Source organism: Agelaius tricolor, unplaced genomic scaffold (genome assembly GCF_023055355.1).
Source record: "Agelaius tricolor isolate 1412-34295 unplaced genomic scaffold, bAgeTri1.0.p SCAF_16, whole genome shotgun sequence".
In the NCBI taxonomy this organism is placed as follows: domain Eukaryota; kingdom Metazoa; phylum Chordata; class Aves; order Passeriformes; family Icteridae; genus Agelaius; species Agelaius tricolor.
Window position 1 is genome coordinate 7,711,487 of NW_027269276.1, and position 27,980 is coordinate 7,739,466.

Genomic DNA, 27,980 nt, shown 5'->3' on the forward strand with positions numbered 1-27,980 from the left:
ATTATGACCACTTTGCTATTAGTGTTTGTGTGTTTGCAAGTCATCACCGCAGCCAACTCCGTGGAGCTCTCAGGTACGTGTCCAGAGCATGGCAAAGCAGGACTGAGCCATGTGTTGCATTCTGGTCCCATCCCCAAGGACTGGCAGCCCCCAGAAATAAATGAATAAATGTGCCCAAGATCTGTGCTGTGCACACACAAGGCTCCTCTGTTCAGATGGCTGCTGTGCCACAGCCTCTCACTGCTCTGGTGCTTGGGAAGCCAGGGAGATAGCTGAAGATTTGTGGGGAAATGAAGAGAATTTCAGCATTTCCCTTTTAAAATATTACCAGATGTGAACTCATAGTGTGGGCAGCAGCTAGGCTGCAGCAGAGCCCTTTGTTCCCTTCATTCCCAAATCCAGCACTGGTCCAAATCTCAGAAGCAGCCATAGTGCAGTGGTCATTGCCACAACTTCCCTTTCTAGACTAGACAAAAAGATCATGTCTGAATATGTGGGTAAAGGTTTGCACAGCAGATACAGGCACCGGATCATATGGAAACATGGGACATTTTGTATTACATGTGTCATTGATGTAACCATTGCTCTGTTTGGGAACTGGCAGACAGTAGTGATGGCCTGGAAGTCAAGATACCTGAGCAGTCTCCCCTGCGTGTTATCCTGGGAAGCTCCCTGAACATCCCCTGTTACTTCAACATCCCGGAGGAGCAGGACACCAGTGTCATGCTGACCCCACGCATCAAGTGGAGCAAGCTGTCCAACGGCACTGAGGTGGTCTTGCTGGTGGCCACGGGTGGCAAGATCCGGCTGAACAGCGAGTACAGGGAGGTGATCTCCTTGCCCAACTACCCCGCCATCCCCACGGACGCCACGCTGGAGATCAAGGCGCTGAGGTCGAACCACACCGGGATCTACCGCTGCGAAGTGATGTACGGCATTGAGGACAGACAAGACACAATAGAGGTCCTGGTGAAAGGTGGGATGCTGACCTTGCTCTTTTCTCTCTGTGTCTTGCTGCTTGGCCTGAAGGGAGGAAGAGGCACTCTCCTGGTTCAGGGCAAATTTGGGAGAGAACGCCCAAAGGGGCATTTATAGGAAAGCAGATTCAATTGGCTCCTCTTCCCCACCGGTCTGGGAGAAAATACCTCCTTGGAGAAAAGGGGAAAAAAGCTGTTTATTAAACAATAAAACCGAAACAATATTAAACAATAAAACCCCTTGCTACTCCAAAAGAGATGACAAACTCAGAAAGTCCCCTTGGTGGGCTGTAGCTCAGCTCACTCAGTCTCTTATCCATCCCTCCAGTGCTGGAAATGCCACAGCCCAGGCTTGGCCTGGTGGGCCACAGGTGGGAGCTGTGGGTGCTCTTCTGGTGTTCATCCAGAGCAGGTTTAAACAGGGCCAAAGAAAAGGAAAAAAAACCATAGTCCAGGGAACTTTTTTGCCTCAGCTAGCTAAACTAACTAAAAGCAAAGGAGAGCTCTGTCCTACTGTCTGTCCATCCACAGACAGCACAGTCCAGGAGCAGGAATGTGGAGGAGTGAGTGCATTGTCTGAGAACAAACTGCACGCTTCTTCTCTCCCCCCTTCACTCTCTGGAACAACTCTTAAAGGTGCAAAACTTGTTATTCAGCATAAACAGAACAAGATGACTGGGGATAAAAGCATCATATAGTCAACCCAGGACAGGCACACAGGCAGAGAATGAAGTGTTTTCCTTGTAGGAATAAGCCATTTCTCTCAGATCACAGATAAGGTGATAAGTAGAGGAGCCACAGGCCAAGCATTTATTTTAGCAGGCTAGAACCAGACTAAACAAACCAGTAAAATGACTCATGGCAGAATATGGCAAGAAAATGTCTCTTTTGGCAGAAGGTGAATTACAGAGGCAGCAAGACGACATCCTTGGCAGGAGGTGGTACTGGATACACTGGGCTATTACTCAAGTGGGTAAAGCTGGAACAGGGCACTTATCAGACCTTTAATTTTTTCCAAACATTTTAGGAGATGGGATGCCCTCATCTGGAGAATTGGGCTGTTCTGGAAAAACTTCCATTGCCATACTGTAAAGCCTGTCCTAGTTATAGGTGGATAAAATAATGAAAGTTTTGTACAATCCTTCTCTTTTTTGTGGTTTTTGCTTTCTGTATAAGACAGAGAGACAGCTTCCACTTCAGGACGCTACAGGATGACGTTTAATTTTGCCTTTTTCTTGTTCCTTCCCTGGAAGGCAAGGGGCTGTTGATTGTGAGTGATGTCCATTGTCTTTTCCAGGCATCGTATTCCACTACAGAGCGATCTCCACAAGGTACACCCTGAACTTTGAGAAGGCAAAGCAGGCCTGTATCCAGAACAGTGCTGTCATTGCTACCCCCGAGCAGCTGCAGGCTGCCTATGAGGATGGGTACGAGCAGTGTGATGCTGGCTGGCTGGCTGATCAGACTGTCAGGTGAGAAGCCACGCAGGGGAAGGGAGAGCCACAGCAGCATTGTTAGGGAAGGACTCCTGTAATGAAGCCACCAACTGAAAATGGTTGCTAAATCTCAGCTGTTGTAACTGCTGGTGTGCAGAGGGGGGTGGTGGTTTGCAAGTCATTCTCTGCTAGAGGTGAATCTCTGGTAGGAAAGCAGAGTGACCACTGTCCTCCTGGGCTGGTGGTGACAACTGAGTGGACAATGGCTTCATCCTGATCCTCCATCTTCCCTGAACAAAACCAGTGCTGTGCCAAGATGTACAAATTTGGCTCAACCAGACTGAGCTGTGCATCCCTCACTGGGGAGGCACCTTGTCCTGATGTCTTTGGTCAGGGTTCCAAGGACCATCAGAGTGAGGGCAGGACAGCAGATCATCCTTTCCCTTTCCTACAACCTGGGAAAAGCCATAAACCACCACACTGGGCAGTGCTCTGCAGCTCCCTCCCAGCCTTCAGTGGCTGCCAGGGTCCTGCCTCCCCTCCTTATCCACAATCTCTCCCTCAGGTACCCCATCCACTGGCCCCGGGAGCGCTGCTATGGCGACAAGGATGAATTTCCAGGAGTGAGGACCTACGGTGTCCGTGAGCCAGATGAAACTTACGATGTTTACTGCTATGCAGAGCAAATGCAAGGTGATTTGCAGCTTTTATTGTTACTAGATGCAGAAGCAGCCAAAGCCCTGCTCATGCCTAGACCGGACAACAGTAAATAGAGAAAAGACAGGTTAAAGCTGGAAAAGCATATTCCCTGGCCAGCCCAGATGTTCTCTACAGTCTTTTTATTAGACCTTGGACAATTTTAATGTCAAATGACTAATGCACTGCAGAGGGTGGAGTCCATCTAACCTCCACCAGAGTCCACGCCATTCTGCCTGGTCAGCCATTTGAGTGTGTGACATTCAGATGCACCAATCATTCTTTCTTATGACATTGAAATATTCAGCACAACAGAACTGCAATTGTCCTTTATCTCCCCCTTGCCCTGTGGCTCCAGCTGGCGTGGTGTGCTTTGCTCAGTTCTGCATTTGGTCTGCAAGACTCACTTTCTTCCGGTCTTAACAAAGTCACCCACATGGGCTTGCATTTCAGCTCTAATACACAGGACTCCTCATCTTATCCAAACTCTTATGAGTGGGAGGGAGACAGAAAGGGAATTGTGATTAGAATCTAACAGGTAATTCCTTGTGGTATTCACATGCCCTCTGAACAGAGAGAAGCTGTGAGACAAGCAGAGAAGGAAAACACAATTCTTATCTTGGTTGCTGTGCCTGTATTGTGCTAAAGTAGAATGGAATATGGAGATTGTTTACCCAAAGTGAGGATGTTTTGTTCCCTTGGCCCATCAGGGCCAAGAAGTGTGTGTGTGGCAGTCACAAGAGAATCAGAGATGAGTGCAGTGTGAGCAGTTGCGAGCAAGAGTGAGTGCATGGCAGATTCAGTTTAGATGCAATGTACATAGTATAGTATAATAAAGTAATTCTTTAGCCTTCTGGTGATGGAGTCAGATGCATCATTCCCTCTCCCCTTCGTCTGAGTCGCCTTTGATTTACAGTAATTCCTGTGCTAACGGATGATGTGATTACAGGCAAAGTCTTCTACGCCACCACCCCGGAGAAGTTCACCTTCCAAGAAGCTTTTGAGAAATGCCGGGGTCTGGGAGCGCGGCTGGCCACCACGGGGGAGCTGTACCTGGCCTGGAAGGACGGCATGGACGTGTGCAGCGCGGGCTGGCTGGCCGACCGCAGCGTGCGCTACCCCATCTCCCGGGCACGCCCCAACTGCGGGGGCAACCTGGTGGGCGTGAGGACCGTGTACCTGCACGCCAACCAGACCGGCTACCCGCACCCCGACTCGCGCTACGACGCCATCTGCTACAGCGGTGAGTCTCAGAATCCCTGCTGCTCACAGTGACCCTGCGTAAGGGCTGAAATGAGGGATGTGGGACTCCAGGGGCTCTCCAAAATGCAGTTTATTCCATCCAAGAGGTTACAGCAGTCCAGGGTCATGGGTGACAGAGCTGTGCCCACAGCTGTCAGCTCCAGCTGCAGGCAGGCCTGGACACCCTTTGGTTTTGGTTACAATGCATTATAGACTTTTCTTTGCTGAGCATCCTAATACAATAGAACCAATCTATACCTTAACTATTATCTATAGCCTATCATAACTACTATAATTACCATATTCATGTTACTATTCTCCAATCACTAAAAGTTATTGCATTAGAGTTTAAGCTAGAAGTTGCTATTCAGTTTTCTTGCAGTGGAAAATTCTGAGACCTTTTTTCTACTTGTCTCCTGTGGGTCAGGAGACAGCCGACAGCCACCAGATTCTGGGCAGTTGAGTTGAGTTGGGTGCTTGTGAAGATTCAGTTTAGATGTAATGTAATATAGTGTAATATAGTATAGAATAATATAGTATAATAAAGTAATTAATTAGCCTTCTGATATCAATGGAGTCAGATGCAGTCATTCTCCCCACTTTGTCAGGGGCACCCTGCTTTTACAATACAGAGGAGCTCCCTGGCCAGAGACAACCTCTTGCTTCTTTGATGTTGAGGTTTTTTTTAAAAAAAGAGAGGGGAGAAAGCAGGTTTGGCAAAGGACTAAGTCCTCTGCTCATGTTGAGGTAGAAAGCAGATCTAGAAAGGCTGCTTGACCTGCACATGGGGGGCTCTGTGGAGGTGGGGGAGCACAGTTCACGTCTCTCCAGTCCTCCCACATCCTCCTGCTTTTAAAGCTCTCCTGGAGACGTGAAGCAGAGCTCAGGTGCTTCACATAGAAGACTTTGAATGCTGGAGAAGGAAGTGAAGGAGAAATAGAACAGGTCTGACCCTGGAGATGTGTGTAGTGATGAGATGTGGTGTGGAACAGATGCATGACTGAGTTTCCATGCTGGGATAAATCTGAGACTGATGCAGTCTCTGGGAACTGTGGATTAAAATTGCATCCCAGCTGCTCCCCCTTTCTCCTAACTTCACACTTCTCCCTGCAGCAAGAAGAGGGGGAAACAGTGATATTTTGTCTATTCAGGGCAACCAGAGGCTAACATTCAAGTAGGATTGCCACAGTTAAAAAAATAACAATAGTTTAAAATATTTGTTGAAACCCTTATGATCAGATCTGTTGTGCCCAGATACATCTCCCAGACCCGTGGAGGTAACCAGTTATGTGGACGAGCTAAAGACTGGTCCACCAAGCCACAGCCTTCTGGTTATCTCAGGGTTTGCCTGTGAAACTGCTGCATATGATCAGTCCTTTTCTGAGCATCTTTATAGAAACCTCTGAATCCCTTGAGATCTGAAAGGTACTGCCTAAAATGAACCAACAGTAGAATGGATTGGGAAATAGAGCAGGGAAAGCATTATTAGAGAAAAACCCAGGCGTTGTCTCATCCTTTTTCCCTCCCCTGCCTTGCTGCACATCCAAGATGTGATCCACCCCTCCCTTAGGTGCCCTCACAGCTCTGTTTCATGCTGCTCTACCAAGCAGTGTCCTTGTCAGCTGAGCTGCTCAGTGCCATGTTAAGCACGTTGTCCTAGACCCAAGGGATGTGACTTGAGCAGGAAATGGATTTGGAAGGTGAAAAGTGGGAGCTGTTTCAGCGTGTTTGGTACAGCAAGTGGCCTTGGCTGTCCTGGCAGTGGGTTAGGATGCTCATACGGGATGAGCTCTCAAGTCACCGCCTGGGCAGAGCAGAAGGAGATCGTGATCCTGCTGAGGTTTCATGCTCCAAGTGTGAGGACTCAGTTGTCTTTCTCCTGCGGCTCAGACAGATCTGCCGTGGAGGTTATCCAAGCTCCCCGACTTCCCTCCGCCCACCTTAATTTCCTTGCGGCAGGCACTAGGGGTCAGTGCAGACTTGGATATGGGCAAGGTGTTCCCGGGAAGGGGACCTGGCAGGAGCGCGGGCAATGTCCCCGCTGATTGACCAGATTTGGAGCATGAGGTGGCTCAGTGCCTCCTCACATGCCCTCCGTGCTGAGGCGTTGCACAGAGCCACAGTGGAGGAAGGAAAACCATTTATTTTATCAAACTGTCACTATTTCCCTAATCCTCCCATACCAGAGATACCCAGCTGCTGCTTGGAGGCAGCACCAGTGCAGCTCACCTCATCAGGCTGACATTTGTCACAGACATCTTTTATGAAAAATCCTTTCCTTAGGATCTTTCCTCCTGAGAAGCTGAGACGCTTCAGGAACAAAATGTAAACAATGGTTATCTGCTGCTGTGGAATGCAACAGGTGGATCTGTGATTGGGCTCATGTGGTTGTTTCTAATTAATGGCCAATCACAGTCAGCCGGCTCAGACTCTGTCTGAGACACAAGCCTTTGACATCATTCTTTCTTTTTCTATTCTTAGCTAGCCTTCTGATGAAATCCTTTCTTTTATTCTTTTAGTATAGTTTTAATATAATATATATAATAAAACAATAAATCAAACCTTCTGAAACACAGAGTCAGATCCTTGTCTCTTCCCTCATCCTCGGCCCCCTGTGAACACTGTCACAGACATTATTCCCTCTGATTGCTGCTTTGTGTCCTGATGCAGGGGACGACATTGAGAGCCTGGTCCCGGGGCAGTTCATCGACGAGCTCGGGAGCGAGCTGGGCAGCGCCTTCACTGTGCAGACTGTCACCCAGACCGAGGTGGAGCTGCCCCTGTCACGCAATGCCACGGAGGAGGAGGCCCGAGGCAGCATCGCCACCCTGGAGCCCATTGAGATCACCCCCACGGCCACCAGGCTGGATGAGAGCTTCACTGCCCTGCCTGATCTCTTCACCACTGCTCTCACAGCAGAGACAGCTGCCACAGAGGAGGAAAACGTGACCAGGGAGGATGTGACAGCAGTGTGGACTGTACCTGAAGAGGCCACCACCACAGATTTAGGCACTGCCGTCACCACCTTAGCCTTTGGCACTGCTAGCACCACCGAAACAGCAGAGGTGAGCTCGGTGGAAGAGGTCGTGGGGGTGACTGCCACCCCAGGACTGGAGTCTGCCTCAGCGTTCACGGAGGAGGATCAGCTTGTGCGAGTGACAGCTGCCCCCGGTGCCGGCCACCTTCCCGAGCAGCCCATCTCCCCCACAGGTAAGGCACCAGGACTGAGAGAAGCCTGAAGGCCAGTTCATTCTAGAGGCAACCATTCAGCTGAAAAAAGCCTGAGTTTCTGCCATCTCAGAGGGCATCCAGGTCCCTGGAGGTGCACAGGCCTGTTAGGGGTCAGGCTGAGAGCCTCCATCACAGTGGGGCAGGAGGGGAGAGGAGAAGGCTGTGGGCCACCCTACCTGTGCTGACCAGGGCTCAGCTGGGTGATGCTTGGGCTGCAGTGGTCATACTCTGCTCTCCCATATCCCCCTGACTCCTGGGAAGGGGAAAGTCAAGGCAAGAAGACCTGAAAACCTTAGAGGAGAACTAAAGAGATCCCCAGAACATCATCCTCAGTGGCAACAGGGCTCCATGACTGAGGCATTTCCATCAAAAGGGGTTTGAGAGGACCTGGTCCTTGCACTGGTTTTTGGAAGACCATTTCTGGTCACGCATCTCAGCGCAGAGGAGTCCTGTACTCGCTGTCTCACCACAGCTTCTCTTCCTGCAGGCGTGGTGTTTCACTACCGTGCAGCCACCAGCAGATACGCCTTCTCCTTTGTGCAAGCCCAGAAGGCCTGTCTGGAGAACAGCGCTGTGATTGCCACCCCCCAGCAGCTCCAGGCTGCCTACGAGGCTGGCTTCGACCAGTGTGATGCTGGCTGGCTGCGGGACCAGACAGTCAGGTAAAGTTACACTGACCCTTCAAAATGGCCAGTCAGCCACTGAGGCTTTACTCTGGCTTGTCCTCATCAACATTTACTCCTCATCAACATCAAAAGCTTTGCTGACCCAAAATTTTCTCCAGGCTGTGACATTCAGTGGCCAATAGACGTGTTTTTGAGCACTTCTTTTCCTCATTTCCTAACCTGTGTATACATCTTGCACCAGTAAGCCCTCCTGGTGTGGAGGAAGAGTAGCAGGAAATTTGTATTTATTGCCTCCAGCTGTAAGTGGCCTCCAAGTCACACTGTGGGCTCTGAGCACCTCAAACAGTGAAGAGTTCATGTCCCACTCCCATGCACACTGAAGTTCTTCAGTCCTGGCCACATAAGGTTGACCTTGGATTACCTCTTCTCTTCCTTTTTTTGGTAGGTATCCCATTGTGAATCCCCGAAATAACTGCATAGGAGACAAAGAGGACACTCCAGGCGTGCGGTCATACGGCATGCGCCCAGCCTCGGAGACCTATGATGTGTACTGCTACATCGACAGGCTCAAGGGTACATCCTCCCCTGCCCCTGGGCACTGCTGTGGAGCAAAACTCTGCCCCACACCTCCACCTCTGTCTGTAGATTGCCGGGATGCAGGGACTCACCCGTGTTTTCCCTCCCACCCCTCAGGCGATGTGTTCTTCGCAACCCAGCCCGAGCAGTTCACCTTCCCCGAAGCCCAGCGGTTCTGCGAGAGCCAGAACGCCACTCTGGCCTCTGTTGGCCAGCTGCACGCCGCCTGGAAGCAGGGCCTGGACCGGTGCTACGCGGGCTGGCTGGCCGACGGCAGCCTGCGCTACCCCATCGTGAGCCCCCGGCCCGCCTGCGGCGGCGACGCCCCGGGCGTCAGGACCGTGTACCAGCACCACAACCAGACAGGCTTCCCCGACCCGCTGTCCCGGCACCACGCCTTCTGCTTCAGAGGTACCCACCCTCCTGCTGCCGTGTGATGCCAGAGCTTGCTTGCCTCAGTTTATCCCAGTCTTTCCCCAGGTCTGCCAGCCACCTCTCCCTCTCCCTCCCTTGCCCCTGATGAGTGCTGTCTGTCAGTGATTGGCAGAGTTCAGAAGATGCCTTTCAGCCCTGGGGGACATTGGGCCATCCAGGTGTCAAATTTAAGTCTCATTGCTTAATATTAACTACTGCTGAGCACCCGTAGGGGTGTGGCAATTGCAAGGTGTTTTGGGCTACAGTCATGGTGAGCCTGATACCCACTCCTATCTACCTAATTAGGGTGTCCAGGGCATCTACACTGGAGCACGGATACTTGCATGTATATACCCAGCAAAAACTAACAGTAAGGTTAGGACTGTCTTTTGTCCTTGGGTGTGTGTGGCAGCCATTTTGACATCTTCAGTGTCCCCTGAGACTTCCCCCCTCTTACCTGGTTGGTGGGATCCCTGCCCCTTCCCTCTCCCTCTCGCTGGGGCTAAAAGGAACAACAAGTATGTGGTTCGGAGAGTTCTGTTAGGGCTGTTATGGCATTCAGAGGCCTGTGGGCCAGGAATAAAGCTATGGATCTAAACCCTCCAGCAGAACCCGACTCCTTTTCATTCACCTCACCTTAAAGTTTCTCCACCAGAGGTAAACCTGAGCTCCTGCATGTCTGGACTTGTCCCAAGTGCCCAGCTGCAACATGCAGCTAGCCAAAGGTGTCTCTGAGGTGAAACCACAGTTGCTGCCCTTGGTCGAGCATTAAGGGCCAGACAAGCCCAGGCACGTCCCATCCGCTTATATTGGTAATAATTCCAACACCCTCCCGCCCCTGCAGGGCACAGAAACCTCTCTCCTCGGGGAAAGGGATTTCAAAAGGGAGGCTGGGAATGTTGGAGTGCCGGTTTGAGCGAGGCACATCACCAGCATCTTGGATTGTGAATTTTTGGAAACTCCTTTCAATGTCTTTTTGTTCCAGCTCTGCCTCCTGTGGAGGAGGAGGGGGTCACCCCGTTCTTTGAAGATGTGCTGGCAACACAAGTGATCCCTGGAGTGGAGGGGGTGCCCTCAGGGGAGGAGGTGACCATGGAGACAGAGTCTGCCACTCAGCCTGAGAATCAGACAGCCTGGGGCACAGAGGTCTTTCCAACAGATGTGTCACTGCTCTCAGGTGCGTTCAGAGCTTCCTTGTAGCCTGTGTCGTGCTGGGCTGGTGGTGGAGGGTTGGGACCCTCACAAAGTATGAATAATTTTCCCAACTCCTTCTCTTTGTTCCTTTTTTTCCAGTGAGTCCATCTGCTTTTCCTCCAGCTACCATAGTACCAGAGGAAACCAGTACCAACGCTTCCCTCAGCGAAGTGTCAGGGGAGGTGACTGAATCTGGAGAGCACCAAGTCAGTGGAGAATCTTCAGCATCTGGGTGGGTTCCTGGAGTTCCAGATACAAGCGGAGAACCAACTTCTGGAGGTTTTGGACTTAGTGGAGACCACTCGGGCATTGGAGAGAGCGGATTACCATCAGTAGACCTGCATGCCAGTGGCTTCCCACCTGGAGAAAGTGGGCTGCCCTCAGGAGACCTGAGTGGTGTGTCCTCTGGCGTTGTTGGTATCAGTGGCCTGCCTTCTGCAGAGGGGGAGACATCGGTGTCTGTTTCAAGGATACCAGAAATCAGTGGGATGCCACCTGAAGGGGAAAGCAGTGGGCTGCCCTTTGGAGTGAGTGGAGAAATCTCTGGCACTGAGCTCGTCAGCGGCGTGTCATCCGGAGAGGAAACTGGAGTCGCCTCTGGTTTTCCCACAGTGTCTCTCGTGGATACCACATTAGTGGAAGTTGTAACAGCAGCGACAGAACGGCAAGAGGAGGGAAAAGGCTCCATTGGAGTCAGCGGTGAAGGAGATCTGTCAGGGTTCCCGTCCTCTGAGTGGGACAGCAGTGGTGGAATCCACTGCTTGCCCTCAGGAGCTGAGCCCAGCGGGGTGCCCTCTGGGGTACCCGAGCTCAGCGGGCTGTCCTCGGGAGGGTCTGAGCTTAGTGGCTTTCCCTCAGGACTGGATGGCAGTGGAGAAACATCTGGAACACATGAGACCAGTGGCCTGGTGGACCTAAGTGGCCTTGCCTCTGGTAGTGAGGGAAGCAGCGAGGCCTCTGGCGTTACCTTCGTAGATGCCACTTTGGAGGAAGTGACAACAACCTCACCAGTTACAGGAGCAGAAGCAAAAGAGATTTGGGAAACCAGTGGATTGCCTTCAGGTGATGAAGATGGATCAGGCATGGTGTCTGGGAGTTTAGACATCAGTGGTGAGCCATCTGGGCATGTAGACTTTGGTGGGAGTGTTTTTGGAGGGCTGGAGATGAGTGGATACCCGAGTGGAGTGACGGACAGCAGCGGAGACATCTCTGGAGCTGATGTCATCAGTGGTCTGCTGTCTGGAGAGGAAAGTGGACTCACCTCTGGCTTTCCCACAGTGTCTCTTGTGGATACCCCTTTGGTGGAAGTTGTAACACAGACATCAGTGGCACAAGAAGTGGGAGAAGGACCATCTGGGATGATAGAAATCAGTGGATTTACTTCTGGAGACAGAGGACTATCTGGAGAAGGCTCTGGAGCCGTGGAGACCAGTGGTTTTCCCTCAGGTGACTTGAGTGGAGAGCCATCCGGAATCCCATACATCAGCGGAGACTTTTCTGGAGCCACAGATCTAAGTGGACAGTCTTCAACAGTGGCTGATATCAGTGGGGAGGCCTCAGGGCTTCCAGGAATCACTTTAGTCACTTCTGATTTGGTAGAAGTGGTGACAAGACCAACGATATCCCAGGAACTGGGTGGGGAAACTGCCACATTTCCGTACAGTTTGGGGACAAGTGGTGAGGGCTCTGGATCTGGTGAACTAAGTGGGGAAACATCTGCACTGCCAGAAAGTGCTCTAGAAACATCAACAGCTTATGAAAGCAGTGGTGAAACATCTGCATTTCCTGAAACTGGTACAGAAACATCCACGATTCATGAAATCAGTGGGGAGGCATCTGCATTTCCCGAATTTAACACAGAAACATCAACAATTCAAGAAATCAGTGGGGAAACCTCTGCATTTCCTGAAATTTTCACAGAAACATCCACAAGTCAGGAAGCCAGGGGTGAAACATCTGGGTATCCTGAAATTATCATAGAAGCATCCACTGGTCAAGAAGCAAGTGGGGAAACCTCTGCGTTTCCTGGAAGTGGCACAGAAACGTCCACAATACCAGAAATCAGTGGGGAAACATCTGCATTTCCTGAAATTAGAATAGAAACATCCACCAGTCAAGACATCAGTGGGGAAACATCTGCGTTTCCTGAAATTAGAATAGAAACATTCACAAGCCAAGAGGCCAGGGGTGAAATATCTGGCTATCCTGAAATCAGCATAGAAACTTCGACGGTCCACGAAACCAGTGGAGAAACATCTGCCTTTCCTGAAATCAGCATAGAAACTTCAACAGTGCATGAAATAAGTGGAGAAAGTTCTGCATTTCCTGAAATTAGAATAGAAACATACACAAATCAAGAAGCCAGGGGTGAAACATCTGCCTACCCAGAAATTAGCATAGAAACTTCAACCGTCCATGAAACCAGTGGGGATATGTCCTCCTTTCCTGAAATTAGCATAGAAACTTCAACAATCCATGAAACCAGTGGTGAAATACCTGCATTTCCTGAGATTAGAATAGAAACATCCACAGGTGAAGAAGCCCGAGGTGAAACATCTACATTTCCTGAGATTAGCATAGAAACCTCTACAGTCCATGATATCAGTGGGGAGACATCTGCATTCCCTGAGTTCAGCATAGAAACACCAACAAGTCAAGAAGCCAGGAGTGAAACATCTGCCCATCCTGAAATTTTCATAGAAACATCCACAGTTCAAGAAGTCAGTGGGGAAACTTCTGCATTTCCTGAAATTAGAATAGGAACACCCACAAGTCAAGAAGCCCGTGGAGAGACATTCCCTGAGATCAGCATAGAAACATCCACAGCCCATGAAACCAGTGGGGAAGCATCTGCATTGCCTGCTGCTAACATCAAGACAGCTGCCACATCTTTGGCCAGCGGGGAGCCCTTTGGTACTCCTGAGGAGAAGGAGATTCCTGACACAACATCTGGAGCTGTGACACACTCTATCGCAGGCATTTTGGGGGAAACCTCTGTCCCAGACACTGTAATTAGTACCAGGACTCCAGATGTTGAACCAACACAGGGACTCAGGAACCCTGAAGAGGCTCAGCTTGAAATGGAGCCTTCCCCTCCTGTGGTGTCAGAACAAGAGACAGAGACAGCTGTTGCTCCAGACAATCCCCATCTGCTGGCCACCACCACTGCTGCCCTGCCCCAAGTCTCACAAGAAGCAATTGACGCATTAGGACCCACTACAGAAGGTAATGTGTCTCATATGGAAGGGAAAGCTTTGTGGATGGGAAGGAGGGGGCACAGCTGTCACTTTTTTTTTGTTTTTATACAGCAGAGAACATTAACACGGAAGTAGACTTGAGCAGAACATTGTTCTGATGGAAAGCCATAAACATGGGGGTTTCCACAGGTCATGATCACAGAATATAGAATTTTTTAAGTTGAAAAATATATTTATGATCATAGAATCCAGCCATTAACCCAGCACTGCACCACTAACCCATGTCCCTCAGTGCCACCTCTACATGTCCAGAGTTTTCTGGGCTGCATGCAGCTGAGAAGTTGGAGAAGATGGGCTGCTAGTCTCAGTCCTGTTCTGTTTCTCTTTCCATGGTGGGCTGACTTGCTGCCTAGCCCCAGGTACTGCTCAGCATGTGGCCTCCCTCTGGTCTGTGTCTTATGCTGCTCTCTGCAGCTACAACAGGATAAAGGTGTGAGATAATGCTCAAAGCACCACTAGATTTTGTCAGCTTTGGTGATAAATGCCCTTCTCTCCACCCTGTCTTTTTAGTGTTTTAGTGCTCTGTCTTTGGTTGGGCCCCCTTGTTGCCAAGTACAAACAGACAGAATATTTAGGCCTGATTAACCATTTGTGGTGACAACACTCTCTTGGCATTCTGACGAGCATTTCCTGAGAAGAGTTTGCATGCTGTGAAAGCATCAGTGAACTGCAGAGGGAAAAAAAAAACCAAAATGCAAAACATTGTGCCTCTTGGCCAAAGGAGATGCTCAGTCCTGGTAACACAGGATGTCCTGCAGCACCCCTGGACTCAGCTTGGTTTCCCTTGCTGCCATCAGGAGCTGGCACCTGGGGACAAGCTTCATTGAAAAGCCATCAGTGCTTGTGCTGCTGTATGAATGTCCTGCGTGTCCTCAGTTCTCAAAGGGACACGTTCTTGTAGGGCCACACATTGCTCAAGTATGGTACAAAGTGGATGTGCAAAAAGATTTCTTCACTTCCTTCTGGCAAAAGTGTCATCAATTCTACCCCTTCCCATTTTACCTCCTAAACTGCTTCTTTTGGGTCAGTTTACAGCGTTCAGTGGAGCTAGCTCTGGACTCAGAAAGGGTCTGTAAGTGCAGGGCTTTGTGAAGCTCAGCCTGGTTTCTAACGTCATTTCCATCCCCTAAGTGCTCCCAATGAGTCATTGCATTTCCCTCTGTGAGCACAGGTAATCACAAACCTTTGTTCAGCCCTGCTCACAGCACGCCTGCAGTGCCCTCTGCCTGTGCTGAGCAGCTGCCCTGGCCATGCTGCAGGAGTGGGCAAGGGCAGAATAACAACAGGGTCATTCCCACAGCACTGCACCAGCCAGGCACAGCACAGGGTGGTACAGGAGTTATGGACCCCCAAAAACCCTTCTTGCAAAAGCAGCCTCTGCTTTTGGGCCATGCCCACTGCCACGTCCAAACCCAGAGACAAAAATAAGCCAGAAAAGGCAGTGTTGAGGGGAAGGAAGGAAGACAGTGAGGCTTAGTAAAAATAAAAAAAAAATTAAAAAAAATATTATTGGCCCCAAAATACGTATTTTATTCCACCGCTTTTTCTTTTTAAAAATTAACCACAAGGCGATTGCCAGATTCCTCAGATCATTTGTTAGCCAACATTTTTGTGAAGTATTTTGAAAGAAAACCATGTGTTCAGCAGCTCATGTGTGAAGAATCTTGAAAAATGTTCTGAAATAGGAATATGTGTATTTGCAAGTCACAGAGAGGACAATGTAGCAGCTGGGGTTTCTTAGCAGGAGACAGCAAGAGGTAAGCAACCACTGCATGAAGTTTAATTGTACACTTTATAAATTAGAAATGGGCTTGAACACATGTGTATGGCTGGTACTCCCACCAGGGAAGATATTCTAGGGTAAAACTTCTCTTTTTATTGGTAAACTTTACTACAATGTCCCTACAGTTAAATGCAGTCCTGGTCAGGGTATGAAGGAAACTCATCCAGGTGGCAAAAAAAGTTTGTTGACCATGAACTCAGAACTCCCCTAAAACAAGGCAAACCTGTTCTAGAGAATTACAGCAAAAGAAAAAAAAAGTACCAAAAAAAAGAAAGAAAAGGATTCCTGGGTTTCCTTTTTTGGGTTGTTACTTTTCACAGAGCTCTGGGGATTGTGAACATGGGAAGTCTACATGGAAGAACCATAGGCTGGATCCTAAAATGCTGTTTCCCTTGTTGTGGCTGCCTTTTCACTTGAAACTTCCCAGTTTTGAAATTTAGCTCTTGCAAAAACTATCAGCTGCCACGTGTGTGCTTTGTGCTGTGCTCAGGGTTTGTAGGGTGCAATGGGTGCCCATGCAGAGCAGGGATTTTCACTGACATTAAAGCACAGGTGAAGTTGGTTCAGCTTTCCAGGAGCTGAGGAACAGGAAGAAATGTGGATTTTGCCCTCTGGCCCTGTTGTTGGAGGGTTCCAGTTAGATCCAGCAGTCTGTTTAGTGGGATGATTTAAGAAGAATGGTATTATTCTGCTCTGCTGGAGCCTAAAAGTATCCCTAAAAGCCAGAGCCAGAAGACCAAAGATTAACACTTGGAGCACCAGTATGTTTTAGTGTTTAACCAAATTGAAGGCTGTGCATGTAGATATCTTTAGTCAGCATTTGATTCCTCCATGAGGACAGGAACCCCACAAGCTGAAAGAATTGTCCATAGGCTTGGCTTCCTCACCCAAGGTTTTGCCAACTCAGCGGGTCTTTTTGCTTCTGGTAGCATTTGAAGATAAATAATTATTAGCTGAAAAACATGCTGGCACTTCAGTGAAAGGCTGCGGTTTGGAGCTCTCAGACCAGTCAGTGACTTAAAAACTTCACTCCAATTGTGGGGGGAAAGAGAAATGTGCTGAAATGGCATCTTTTTATGTGAAGTTTTGCTTGTCTCTGGTGAAACAAGTCCATGAAGTCTGTTGCCTATGGCCCCAGACAGCAGAAGGTTAGAATACAAATGAGGAAGGGTCTTAACGGGCTTTCCTCATTCTTCACAACCTGGAAGTCCAAGGGATTGAGTCTTGTTGGTCCAGAGAAAATAATCCAGAAAAAGAATCAAGAAAATATTCCCCTGATTCAGAATGTTCCACCCAATGTGGAGTGCAAATGGTGCTCTCAAGAAGGAGATGGAGGTGCCAGTCCTGGCTGAGAGGCACAGACCCTTTGTGGCTGAGCAGGTGATTTGATGTCTCCTGGACACACTGTCTGCTTTGCATCAGAAGTTAATTTGCTTAAACAAAACCTAGCCTACAGTCTTGGACTAGTGTTATTTCCACGTCCATTTACTTTTATACCTAATATTTTGGAGACAGAGATATCCAAATTTCCTGAGCTCTTCTTCCATGAGAGTGTTGGACAAATTGAAGGTTCCAGATCAACAAGTCCTCCTGGAAACTCCTGGTCTCTAGTAAAATATTTTTTTTAAGGCTACAGCAATGCCTGGCCCTTCTGCTGCAGGGAGGCTTTCATTCAATTATTGTAGTTAATTACTTTAATTACTTAATTGCTCATTGTAAGTCAGTGACTGGCTATGTGATGTTCAATACTAGCATTTAACTGAAAATGTGAGAGAACTGGTTTCCCCAACTCATCCTATTCTTTTCTTCTAGGACTCACCCTACAATTGCTCCAATGTTTTTCTTTGATGTTTGAGCTATCAGATCAGTAGTTCAAACTTCCCAGCAGACTCTGAAAAGCAAATTTAATTTGTACCTGAATTTTTTTTCAACCAATCTCTAGGAGATAATTATCTAGTTGGTCTCTGATTCCCTCTTTGGATAATTGCACTTACAAGGAGGCCTATAAAGAAAGGGTGAGGGGCACAACAGGCACTGTTTGGCATCCTGAAAATGCCTTGCCCTTCTCTCTGACCTTTTCTGCTTTGTAGAACAAAAACAGGAGGATGTAGAAACATCATAGAATATATTACTAAACCTGTTACTCACAGCTTCAGGGAAACTACAGTTTGTTCAGGGTTTGGGTGGCAGCATCCTCTCTGTTCACCAGCTGCTTCTCCTTGGTGGATGTTTTAAGCACAAAGATGACCTTGTTTAGTACATATTCTTGCTCATCTTCCATATAGGCAGCCATGGAGAGAAATGCACAGACTGCACTGGTTTAGGAAATGGTAGCATTGTTTCTGGTGTTGTTGTCTCAGCTTGAGATGAAGAATTTCAAAAGCATTTCCTTCTCACCACTGACACTGCATGTTCACTTTTACATTGCCTTCTGAGCAAAACCAGGGCCAAACTATTTTTCTTTCATTTCTTCCAGGTCTCTCTTTCCAATTTCCATGATCTAGTACAAAAAAAAATTTTCAAAGGCATTAGGAGAATCATAAAATGGTCAGGGTAAGAAAGGACCTTAAAGATGATCTAGCTCAAACCTCCCCCTATCATGGGCAGCAATAACAAGAATACTTCTCTTGCTTTTATTTGCACACAAAGAAAATTATTCTGACTAAATATAGTGTATATCTGCCAATGGAGAAGAAGTCTTGGGGAGAAAATGGTGGAACAAACTCGAACTTTGTGTTGCAGCTGTGTGACTCCTCTTGCTTTCTCCAGCCAACAGTTTACATCTTCCAGATGCAAGACCTGGTTTACATTGTCCATTTTGTTGTAATTGGTTTATTACAAAAGAAAAGCCATCTAAAAGTTAGACCTTGGGTCCTGTTAGTAGCAAAAAATAGAAACTGTTGTTACAGTAAAGTTGGGGAATTTTTGCAGCAATATTAAGTGCAGTATGAATCCTCTTTAGAAGAATTGCTAATTCTGCATTATCCTCAAGAAGTGAGTTAATAACACGTTCTAACCGGGTTTCCTATTCTTGGCACCGCGAGGCATTTTCTCCCCGCCTTTGTTTTACAGCTGCAGCTCTTGAAAGCGAGGGCTGCCTCCCCTCTGCATTCCTCGACTATCGACTATCGCTGTCCTTTGTTAGCTCGGGTAATAATAGCAGTGGTCTCGTCTCCGTGTCAGCTGATAAGCACTTGGGCTGCATCGCAAAGCAGAGCTGACTTTTTGGATGACTGCTCAGCCAAGCAAATAATAAATAGCTGGTGTTGTCTAAGCCCGTGAGTGTCAGGGTACCTGGCAGCCGGCGCTGCGGAGGTGCGGGCTCCGTGCTGTCCGAGCGTGCTGCAGGCTCTGCAGCTGCCTGAAGAGCTGTGCACTGATTTGCTAACCTCATCGAGCTCCGAACGATGTGGAATTAGGCACACTTATAGCATATAAAAAGCTATAGGGAAAAAAAAAAAAAAAAAAAAAAACCAAACACTAAGTGTTGTTGTGATAGAAGGATTTTTTTTTTAAATGGAGTTCTCACCTCCTGTAAACCGTGTTTGTGGCTTACGTGCCTTATCTTAGAAACACCCACAAACCAATTTGCCAGTATTTCCAGAGGCAATGTCACTGCCAAATTTACCATTTAGACCTTTCTTGAGTACCTCTGAGATCCAGATTTTCTGGGAGGATCAGAATCAGCAACACTTTCTCTAACCTGACAGATGTATTTGAGTTTTTCAATATCAGCTTGGTGAGGGGATTCTACATCTAGATGGAGAGAGGGTCACTGCCTCAGCAGCCCAACAGGTTGAAGGGGAGTTTGGTGTTTATGATCATCACGAGATGTTTAAAACATCTTCTCTCCAGCCATTTGAAGCACAATTTTGGGGGGAAAAAACCTGTCTATGTCTCACTTGTATTTGATGTTTTTTTCTCCAACATTACCTACAAGTACACACCCTTTCTCTATGTGTTACATACAAAAATATATATGTATATGTATGGAGAGATATGTAACATATATATTATAATCAGAGATTTGTTTTTACCGCATATATAATATGTGCAACCATATTATATGCAATATCTGTAAAAGGAAACTCTGTTCCAGACTTATTTCCCACCTGGAAATCTGTGGCAATGACTTTGCACATGTGTGCCTGCTCCCCCCTCCTCCAAGACCAGGGAAGGCAGCACACAGCAGGTCTCCTGCATCTCGGGAGAGATCTTGGACACGCCAAGTTTTATTCCACATGGCTGAAGACAGCTGAAGGCTCATTATCCACTGCTAAACATTCAGCTTTAGCTCTTGTGAGTGCTTCCCCCCCTCCTCTGCAGTGTTCTTTCCACTTCATGGAGCCTGACGAATGAAGGAAAAGCCTTTCCTTACGTGTTCAGCTGGAGCCCACTGGAATCAACGTGAACTTCTGCTGCCACTGCTGTTGAAGCAGCCCAAAGGGCCTCTTGAGTTGCAATCACTCAGGATACCTCGTTTTTCTCCATGCTCTCTTTCTTCTAGGAACTCCAAGTGTGACTAATAAGCAATACTCTGCCAAGTTCAGCTCCTCTATTCTTCCTCTAGGCTTGTGACTCCCATTTTGTTCTGGAAAGTCTCAAAGTTTTTGCTAGAATCATGGAAAAAGGCATTATTTTCATTTTGCAGTGAACAAAGAAATCCAAAAAGCATCCGTGAGATTTAGAAGGGCAATCCAGAGTGAAAAATTTGTTCTCTCAAAGAAGAACAGCAAAACTGGAGTAAGAGGCTCATCAGCCATCTGAGGAATGATTTCCCTGCTCACAGTGATACAGCCTAGAGTAAAGATGACAATCTCCTTGCTCCAAAGCACACACAGATTTACCATCCAAGGTCAGAAAGGATTTTTCCCATCACTTAGGCACATTACAGAACATGTCAGCTTTTAGATGACGTACGAGACCTTGGCCACTGAGTCACTAGACAGCCACAGGGAGTATAACGCCCATCTGTTCTCCTGTGCCTGGGGACACTGAGCAGCTGGGCCTCAGCTCCAAGAAAACAATACCCAACCAAATGCACCCCAGTCAGAAGATGAACACAGATCTTGGGGAGTCTCTGCTCTGCTGTTTCCACAGCCAGCATGTTTATCATCTTTGAATCTTTCCTGGCTAACCCTGTAATCCACAAGAAGAGCATGGAGTCATTACTTTTAAACCTTACATTTCTCCTGAGTGTGAAAGAAATGCTGTCTCACATGAGGATCTGACCAGCCATCATTTAATCCAGCCTGCGTGGATGTGTTCCCATTTCCTTCCTCAGTCTTCCTCCTTGTTTCTCAGTTGAATGTATCTGAAATCTTTCCATTCTGAATGACCCTTCTTCTGATTCCAAAGCTCTCTCCACCAAGATGGAGTCCACAGCTGGAAAAGATGTACCAGCTTCTTCCATCTTCATTACAACCAGAAGAGCACATAGTGAGGACAGGTCTGGAGAAAATGTCACTCCACTCCAGTATCCCTCACTAAGGAATAAGTGCCCATAGCCAGGTCTGAGATCCTCAAAGAGAAAAAGCTGAGGGGCTCTGAACGACCTTTGAACCCACTTTTTTCCTTCTCTGCACTTTCTTCATCTTCACTGAGAAGAGATTTCTTGATGCAGAACTTCATCTAAATTATGGTTAGGAAGAAACTATTAGTGAGGACGGACCCAGGAACACTGCCTAGGACATAGAGACCTATTTGAGGATGTTTCTGACTTATGGAAGAATTCCACATCCCTCCTCATAGACCCTTAGCTGGTGGAGACACAGACACAAGTTTACATGTTTGATGCATCAGACAGAGGCAGCAGACAAGGAAGAATTGCCACAGCCAGTGCTGTGTGTTGGAAGCATTCTGCTGAGCTTTGTTCTGATATCTTCTCAGTGGTGTCCAACCATCAGAAAGCCAATGTCCTCCTTGCAGGGTGGGTTGGGTCTCTTGCCTTCGTTCTTCCAGCAGCAGCAGCAGCAGTTATGTTATGAAACACAACCCTCCCAAATCCCCCCAAAACAACAGATATTCCCTCTTACACAAGCAAGGAAACAAGTTCTCCTGTTGGTGGAGTTGCCTCCCAGAGCCCTAATGGAAGCCCTTGATTTCTTGCAGACACTGATGTGTGCCACCCAAGCCCCTGTGTGAATGGAGCCACCTGCGTCGATGCCATCAACTCTTTCAAATGCTTTTGCCTTCCCAGCTACGGAGGGGACCTGTGTGAGATCGGTACGGCCTCCCTGGCTTCAGCTAATCCCACTAACTGCTGCACCTCCTTGTTCCCACTCTGCCCCCCCAAAAACAGCTGATCCCCAGTGCTCCCGTCAGCGCTGCCCTCATCTCAGTGAGCTAACCTCTAACAGCAGCTTTAAACACACCAGGGAAAAGCTTTGAGGCTTTTGAGAATCTAATTTGGTAAGTTTGTTCCTCACAGCACCATGTTCTCTAAGATTCATAAGCAGGAGCTTTGGGTATCTTCTTCAGCTTTCTCTTTTTCAAGTGTCTCTGGTGAAGCTCCACACAGATCATAACAATGTTGATCATGGAAGTTGCTGTCTCTTTGGGTCAAGGGTGATTCTGTTCTTCTGTAACAGTGGGGAACTTTCTGAATACATCTTCACCCCAGGCAAACTTTCTCTGCTAGACTGGAACTTCGTGGAAGGATGCTTCAACTGAGCCATGAAAAATGATTGTGTTTCTCTCAGGGAAGATGCAGCTGAGAGAAGCATCATTCACTCCAGGAATCTCCACTGATTTGACAGAGCATGACATTTTTGTCATCTCCACAACGTGGCTTCCTGTGGCAAAATCAGCAGGGAATGTATCTTTGAGAAAACGGGAAGCAACCTATATTTCCATCAAAATTAGTGCACTAATACTTCTTTTTGTTTCTACAAGGAAAGAAAAAGAGTTTTTTCCTTAAAGCTGATGAAAGCCCAAACTTTTACCAGCTTAGCTGAGGGGAAGCTCTCCTGCCTTGCTCAAACAAAAGAGAAATAAGGTTGCAGTATCTTCTTCACCTTGCCATGAGTAATGATAATCTCCACTGTGGTAAATTTCTGTCCCCATTTCTTTTCACCCATCTTGGTCAGTTTGTTTCTCCTCCAGAGCTCCAGAATCACACCAAGTGATGGAACCACCTCTGGTGGTCCCCTCTTTCATTTTCATGACATATGCATTGATTCTGAACATCTGGATATGGGGTTTGGAGGCTGTTTTCCCAAAGCAAGAAAACTCTGCAGGCCAGCACAAGTGGGAAGAGAAGTGTTCTTGCTTGGTCAGTTCCTCAAAAGCAGACTTCAGGAACATTACACAGGGATTGAATTTCTCAGGAATAAGTCTGTATCATTCAAGCTTTCCAGTAGCACTGGTTGTGTCACTGCAGACACAGGGCCTTCCACACAGGCTGCCCTCTCTGTGTGTCTTGGATGCCTTCTGACAACTTTCCCAGGGAATTCCTACAGGCAAAGGTGTCAGGGTGTGCTTTTTAGTGAAAGTGACCATGTGTTGTCCCGTGCCATGGGAGCATGAGCTGCTAAGAGGTGAGTTGAAAGCTTTCAGACACATGCACCAACTCCTTTTCATCCCTCCTCTGTGTGTTCCAGACTTGGAAAACTGTGAGGAAGGCTGGACCAAGTTCCAGGGCCACTGCTACAGGCACTTTGAAGAGAGGGAGACTTGGATGGATGCAGAGACCAGATGCCGACAACATCAAGCCCACCTGAGCAGTATCATCACCCCAGAGGAGCAAGAATTTGTGAACAGTGAGTGCTGAGGGCAGCCTAAGACTGGGCATGGGTCCAACCACTGGACTCTGACTCTACATGCAGATTTGTCCAAAGTGGTGTAAAAATCACCATGAGTCCTGACAAAGCCTCATCCCTGTATGGGTGCACCCATGCTCATGGCAGTTGAGTGGGGAGGGAGCTGAACAAACATGATGTGAGGAAAAAGGGGATCAGGGAATATTGACTGGGAGGCAGCTGAATGACCCAGAGGCTCCAGGGCCAGGGACAGCTGAGATGACAAAGAAATGCTTCCAGCAATGTGTAGGACAACCATGACTCTTTTCTCCCCCTCCTGCTCTTCCAGGTCATGCACAGGACTACCAGTGGATCGGGCTCAGTGACAGAGCTGTGGAGAACGACTTCCGCTGGTCTGACGGGCACTCCCTGGTGAGCCTGGAGCCCACAGCACGAGCAGGCACCAGCTTTTCGGGGTGGTGGGAAGGGCCCCATGGCTTACATGGGTTGGGCATTGAGTGGAGGCAACCCTAAACTTTGTAGGGCTCATGGTTTTTCCAAGCCTCTAGAAAAGCTGGTTGGATCCCGGGCAGCACCACAACAGAAATAACTGGTGCAGGGGCAGTGCTGGCAACCCATGGCTCTGCTGGAGAGGTGTGGGAGAGGTGGGGTGAGCATGAGGGAAGGAGCAGGAGAGGCCAGGGCCCAACCTTAGCTGAAGGACTGTCCTCTCTTGGCAGCAATACGAGAACTGGCGGCCCAACCAACCCGATAACTTCTTTTCGGCGGGCGAGGACTGCGTTGTGATGATCTGGCATGAGAAAGGCGAATGGAACGACGTTCCCTGCAACTATCACCTCCCTTTCACCTGCAAGAAAGGAACAGGTCAGCACCCTGTGCCATACTGGCAAGGATGGGGGACTCAGTAGGTGGCTGTGGGTCTGGAGCAGAGTGCCCAGTGCCCAGGAATGTGGGTTTTGTTACTGCAAAGGGTGAGCAAAGAGATAGAAGGAATTAGAAACAGGAGTTGGCCAAGGGTCCAGGAGAAAGTTTCTCAAGGACTTGAAGCTAAATAGGACAAGCCATTAAGATTCAACATCCCCAGGCAGAGTCATACCCTGGCTGCAGCATCACTCCCACATACCAGCTCTGTGCCCTCCCACAGACACAGGCAGCTGTTGTGATGCTCAGCTCTCACAGCCCCTCCAGGAGGCAGGAGTGAAGCACTGAGGCAGACCCCTGCTTATTTTCAAATCACAGAATTTCCATATCCCTCTGCCCCTAAGCCTTGTGGACAGAGGCAATCTCAAAGGGAGTTAAGGTTTTATTTGTGGAAGAGCGATGAGGCTTTGCCCACCCAGCCTGCCCTGGGTGTGAGCTCCCTGCTCAGCCAGGCTGGTGCTCTCTCCCTCACTCTCCAGTCTCTGCCTGTAAGAACCATGTCTGGACAGGCTGTTTGGGTCCATTCCAGCTAGCTATGGACTCCAGCCCCTACGATCTTACACAGACAAAAGCAAAAGACCAGAAGCGCTTTTCTCCATGTGGGGATGAATGTCCTCTGTTTATTTATGAGATGGAAAAACCCACCTGGGAAGAGACCTCATGGCTCATGGCGGGAGACTTTTATCCCAGGGGAATGGGGGGCTAATGGGATAGCAGTAAGGAAGGGTGAGGGCAGGGAGTGACCAGGGAATAGATCACCAGGGAGTATTGGGGACAGGGGTGGGTGAGGGAGAAGCCACGTGATAGGAGAGATGGAAGAACAAACCATGTGATATAACATAAACTATTCAGTGCAATATAAAGACTACTCAGCGCAAATCTCTAATAACCCAGTGCAAAACAACAACTAAAATAAACTATTTAGTGCAATGCAACATCTCCCACCTCCCACAGTGGCCTGCGGGGACCCCCCTGCCGTGGAGAACGCCAGGACCTTCGGCAGGAAGAAGGAGCGCTACGAGATCAACGCCATGGTGCGGTACCAGTGCGAGCCAGGCTTCATCCAGAGGCACGTGCCCACCATCCGCTGCCAGCCCGACGGGCACTGGGAGCAGCCACGGATATCCTGCCTAAACCGTACGTCTGGGCTGGGGCTGGTGCCTCCCTGCAGCTGGAAGGAGCTGGGAATGCGGGGCGTCATCGCAGGGCAGGATAGCTCTGAGCCAGGCAGAAGGGGACACTGCGGTTCTCTTGACTTCTTGGGAGTTTCCCCTGGGATGGGGACATGGGAGGTGACATCTTCTGGGGTAGGTGGGGACCGTGGAGCTTGGCTTGCAGGACTGCCCTGGAGACCCACCAAGGCAGAGTAGGGGCAGCTCCAGAGTCAGGAAAGGGCAACAAAGAGCTTAGCAATGGCCCAGGCTACTCAGAGAAGGAAAAAGAAATGGCTTCTGAAAGGGTGATGCAGGTTGTGCCAAAACCTTCTGAAAGGTTTTGGCACAACCTGCATCAACAGAGAGAAGAGGATGGAGAGCTATGGGACCCCCAAGCCCTTCCCTGGTGTCCCCCTGCCCTGGGAGCAGACAGGAGTCCTGCAGCTGATACAAGCCAAGGCACAGGGCTGGGTTCCTGACTCTCCTTCTGTCAGGCCTCCAGCTGATGGCAGTCAGCCTTCTTCCACTGGTGTCCCAGCCCACTCCCAGGCCTGCCTACACCCCTGTCCCATCCCTGATTGCCTGCAGCTTCCCAAGAATTTTGTTGGCTTCAGACAAATCACATCTGTCCAGTGGCCTCCTTGCCAGGTCCTGCTGGGCAATTCCAGATAAGGCAGATTAAGCAATGGTCCCACAGCCAGGGAAAACTGATATGAGCTTAAGAAACAAACCTCCACCCAGGGAGTAGATGAAAGGAGGGATGGAGGAGGTGTCCAAGGGCGGCTGCCTGGTGCAGACCAAGATGCTGATTCCTTTGGCTCTGCTGTGGGTCTGGAGAGCTGCAGGCTGTTCCCAACATGGACTGCCAGAGATCAAGAGACCTGGTCTGCTCCCAACCAGCTTTTGCTGCTTCCACCAAAACCCTCCTGCAATCATCACACCAGAGCACGCCAGCTTCCAGGGAGACTGGCAGCAAAGATCAGGCAGAAACCTTGTCCCTGCCAGCCAGGCTGGGCTGTTTCCCCTCCTGTGCCCTGAGCACATCCCACTATAATGAATATTGGGGTTAGGGATTTTGGGATTGATAGGGCAGTGTGTGAGATGGGGACGAGCTGCCCTCCTGGCTGGGCACAGGGAAGGGATGGGACAAGCAGCCGTGGAGATGATGCTCCTGCCCAGGCTCTCTCTGAGCCACAGGCACCCTGTCCCCTGGGTGAAGCAGAGCCGGGGCAGGGCGACAGAAGGGCCGATTGTGCGTGTGCGGGCGGGCTGGCGCCCCGGGGCAGCGCTGCCTGCGGCTGCCCGTGTTTTTCCAGGCAGCCAGGGGCCGGGGCGGCCAGCGTGGGACAAGCAGCTCCTCTGTCCCGGCTCCTGCCAACAAGGTGCCTTTTCTTCTCCTCCACAGCCTCCAGCTACCAGCGCAGGCTATACAAGAGGAGCCCCAGGAGCCGGTCGAAACCCAGCGGCAGCGCCGTGCACAGCACCCATTAGAGCGGGGCGAGAGACCGAGGGGGAAAGGGAGAAAGAGAGATTTTTAACGGAACAGTTATATTAACAGAGTCGATTTCTTCTTCTTCTTGTTGCTTTTTTGTCATATAAGGAAAAAAAATTATATTAAAGACAAACCCACCTTTGTGTATACATATAAAAAAAAATTGTTTTTCCAAGCACCAAAGCAAAACGAATTAGATCTCAGCATTTTTACTAACCGTCCGGTTCCAATTATCTTCGTGCCTTTGGGGACAGGGAGGGGGGTGGGTTTGCAAAGGGCAGGGGGTTAAGTTAAATAATAAAGATGATTATTTTTTCCTGATTTTATCCACGAACAATGTAATTATTTCTGTTATTTAATCTCCAGGGTGAACAGCACCTTTTGGGGTTTTATTTTATTTTTTTTTTCCAGAATCCTTTTACTGCTGCAGCACGTCAGGACGGGTGGGGAGGGCCGGGGGGCTGTGGTGGAAGGAGCTGTGGGAGGAGGGAGGCAGGGGGATGCTGAGACCCAGGTGCTGGGGGCTGTGGCCCCTCTCTGCTTCCCCACTGCCCCCTCTGCAGCACAGCACTCGTCCTGGCACAACGTGCTCTTTCCAGGGGACCGTGCGGGGCACCAGCGTTCCCTGCACCTATTTATATTTTTGAACATATCCTATTTTGAAAGAATGGTAAATAATAAAGAAAGCGAAATCGGAACGGGCACTTGGTCAGTGTTGGTTTTTTTTTATAAGGAAGAGGGATGTCTGGTGGGCTGGGAAGAGAGGGGTCTCCTATGGCAAGGCAAAAAAGGAAGGAAGGAGAACCTAAAGAGGGTGCTCCAAGCTACACAGGAATGGCTCAGCCCCAGGCAGCACCTAAGGGACCATGGAGGTGGGAGAGGTGTCCCAAGCCCTCCCTGAAGAAGGACCCTGGAGTAGGATACTGCCCTCCCTGCTCAGCTCTCAGTGTGGGAGGGGGTTAACTCACATGCCTAAAACCCATCTAAAACCCATGACCAGTAGGAACTGCTTCACCTTGCAGCTTTCAGTCCTGACACCCAGGGGGTTAATTAACACTCACTAATGAGGGAACACGAGGCCCTTGCAGGAGCTGAGCTGAGCCAGCACTAATGAGACAATGCTCAGCCAAGGATGAGACAGCCAGGGACCCCCAAATACTTTCTCCACAGCAAACCTTTCTCTTGTGTTGGGACAGAGATGGGGACACAGCCATGTCACTC

At 49.0% G+C, this 27,980-nt stretch overlaps 1 protein-coding gene across 1 annotated transcript; it reads left to right on the forward strand.

Annotated features, from left to right (window-relative positions):
* On the forward strand, positions 1-27,644 carry ACAN (aggrecan). The gene is made up of 16 exons (XM_071441311.1): positions 1-73; positions 605-976; positions 2,275-2,449; positions 2,979-3,106; positions 4,059-4,352; positions 7,022-7,561; positions 8,070-8,244; positions 8,654-8,781; positions 8,902-9,195; positions 10,184-10,375; positions 10,492-13,617; positions 23,034-23,192; positions 23,521-23,603; positions 23,912-24,056; positions 25,068-25,250; positions 26,673-27,644. Exons 1-16 carry the CDS (start codon positions 4-6, stop codon positions 26,756-26,758), a joined length of 6,150 nt encoding a protein of 2,049 aa, XP_071297412.1. The 5' UTR covers positions 1-3; the 3' UTR covers positions 26,759-27,644.
* The last annotated feature ends 336 nt before the right edge of the window (positions 27,645-27,980 follow it).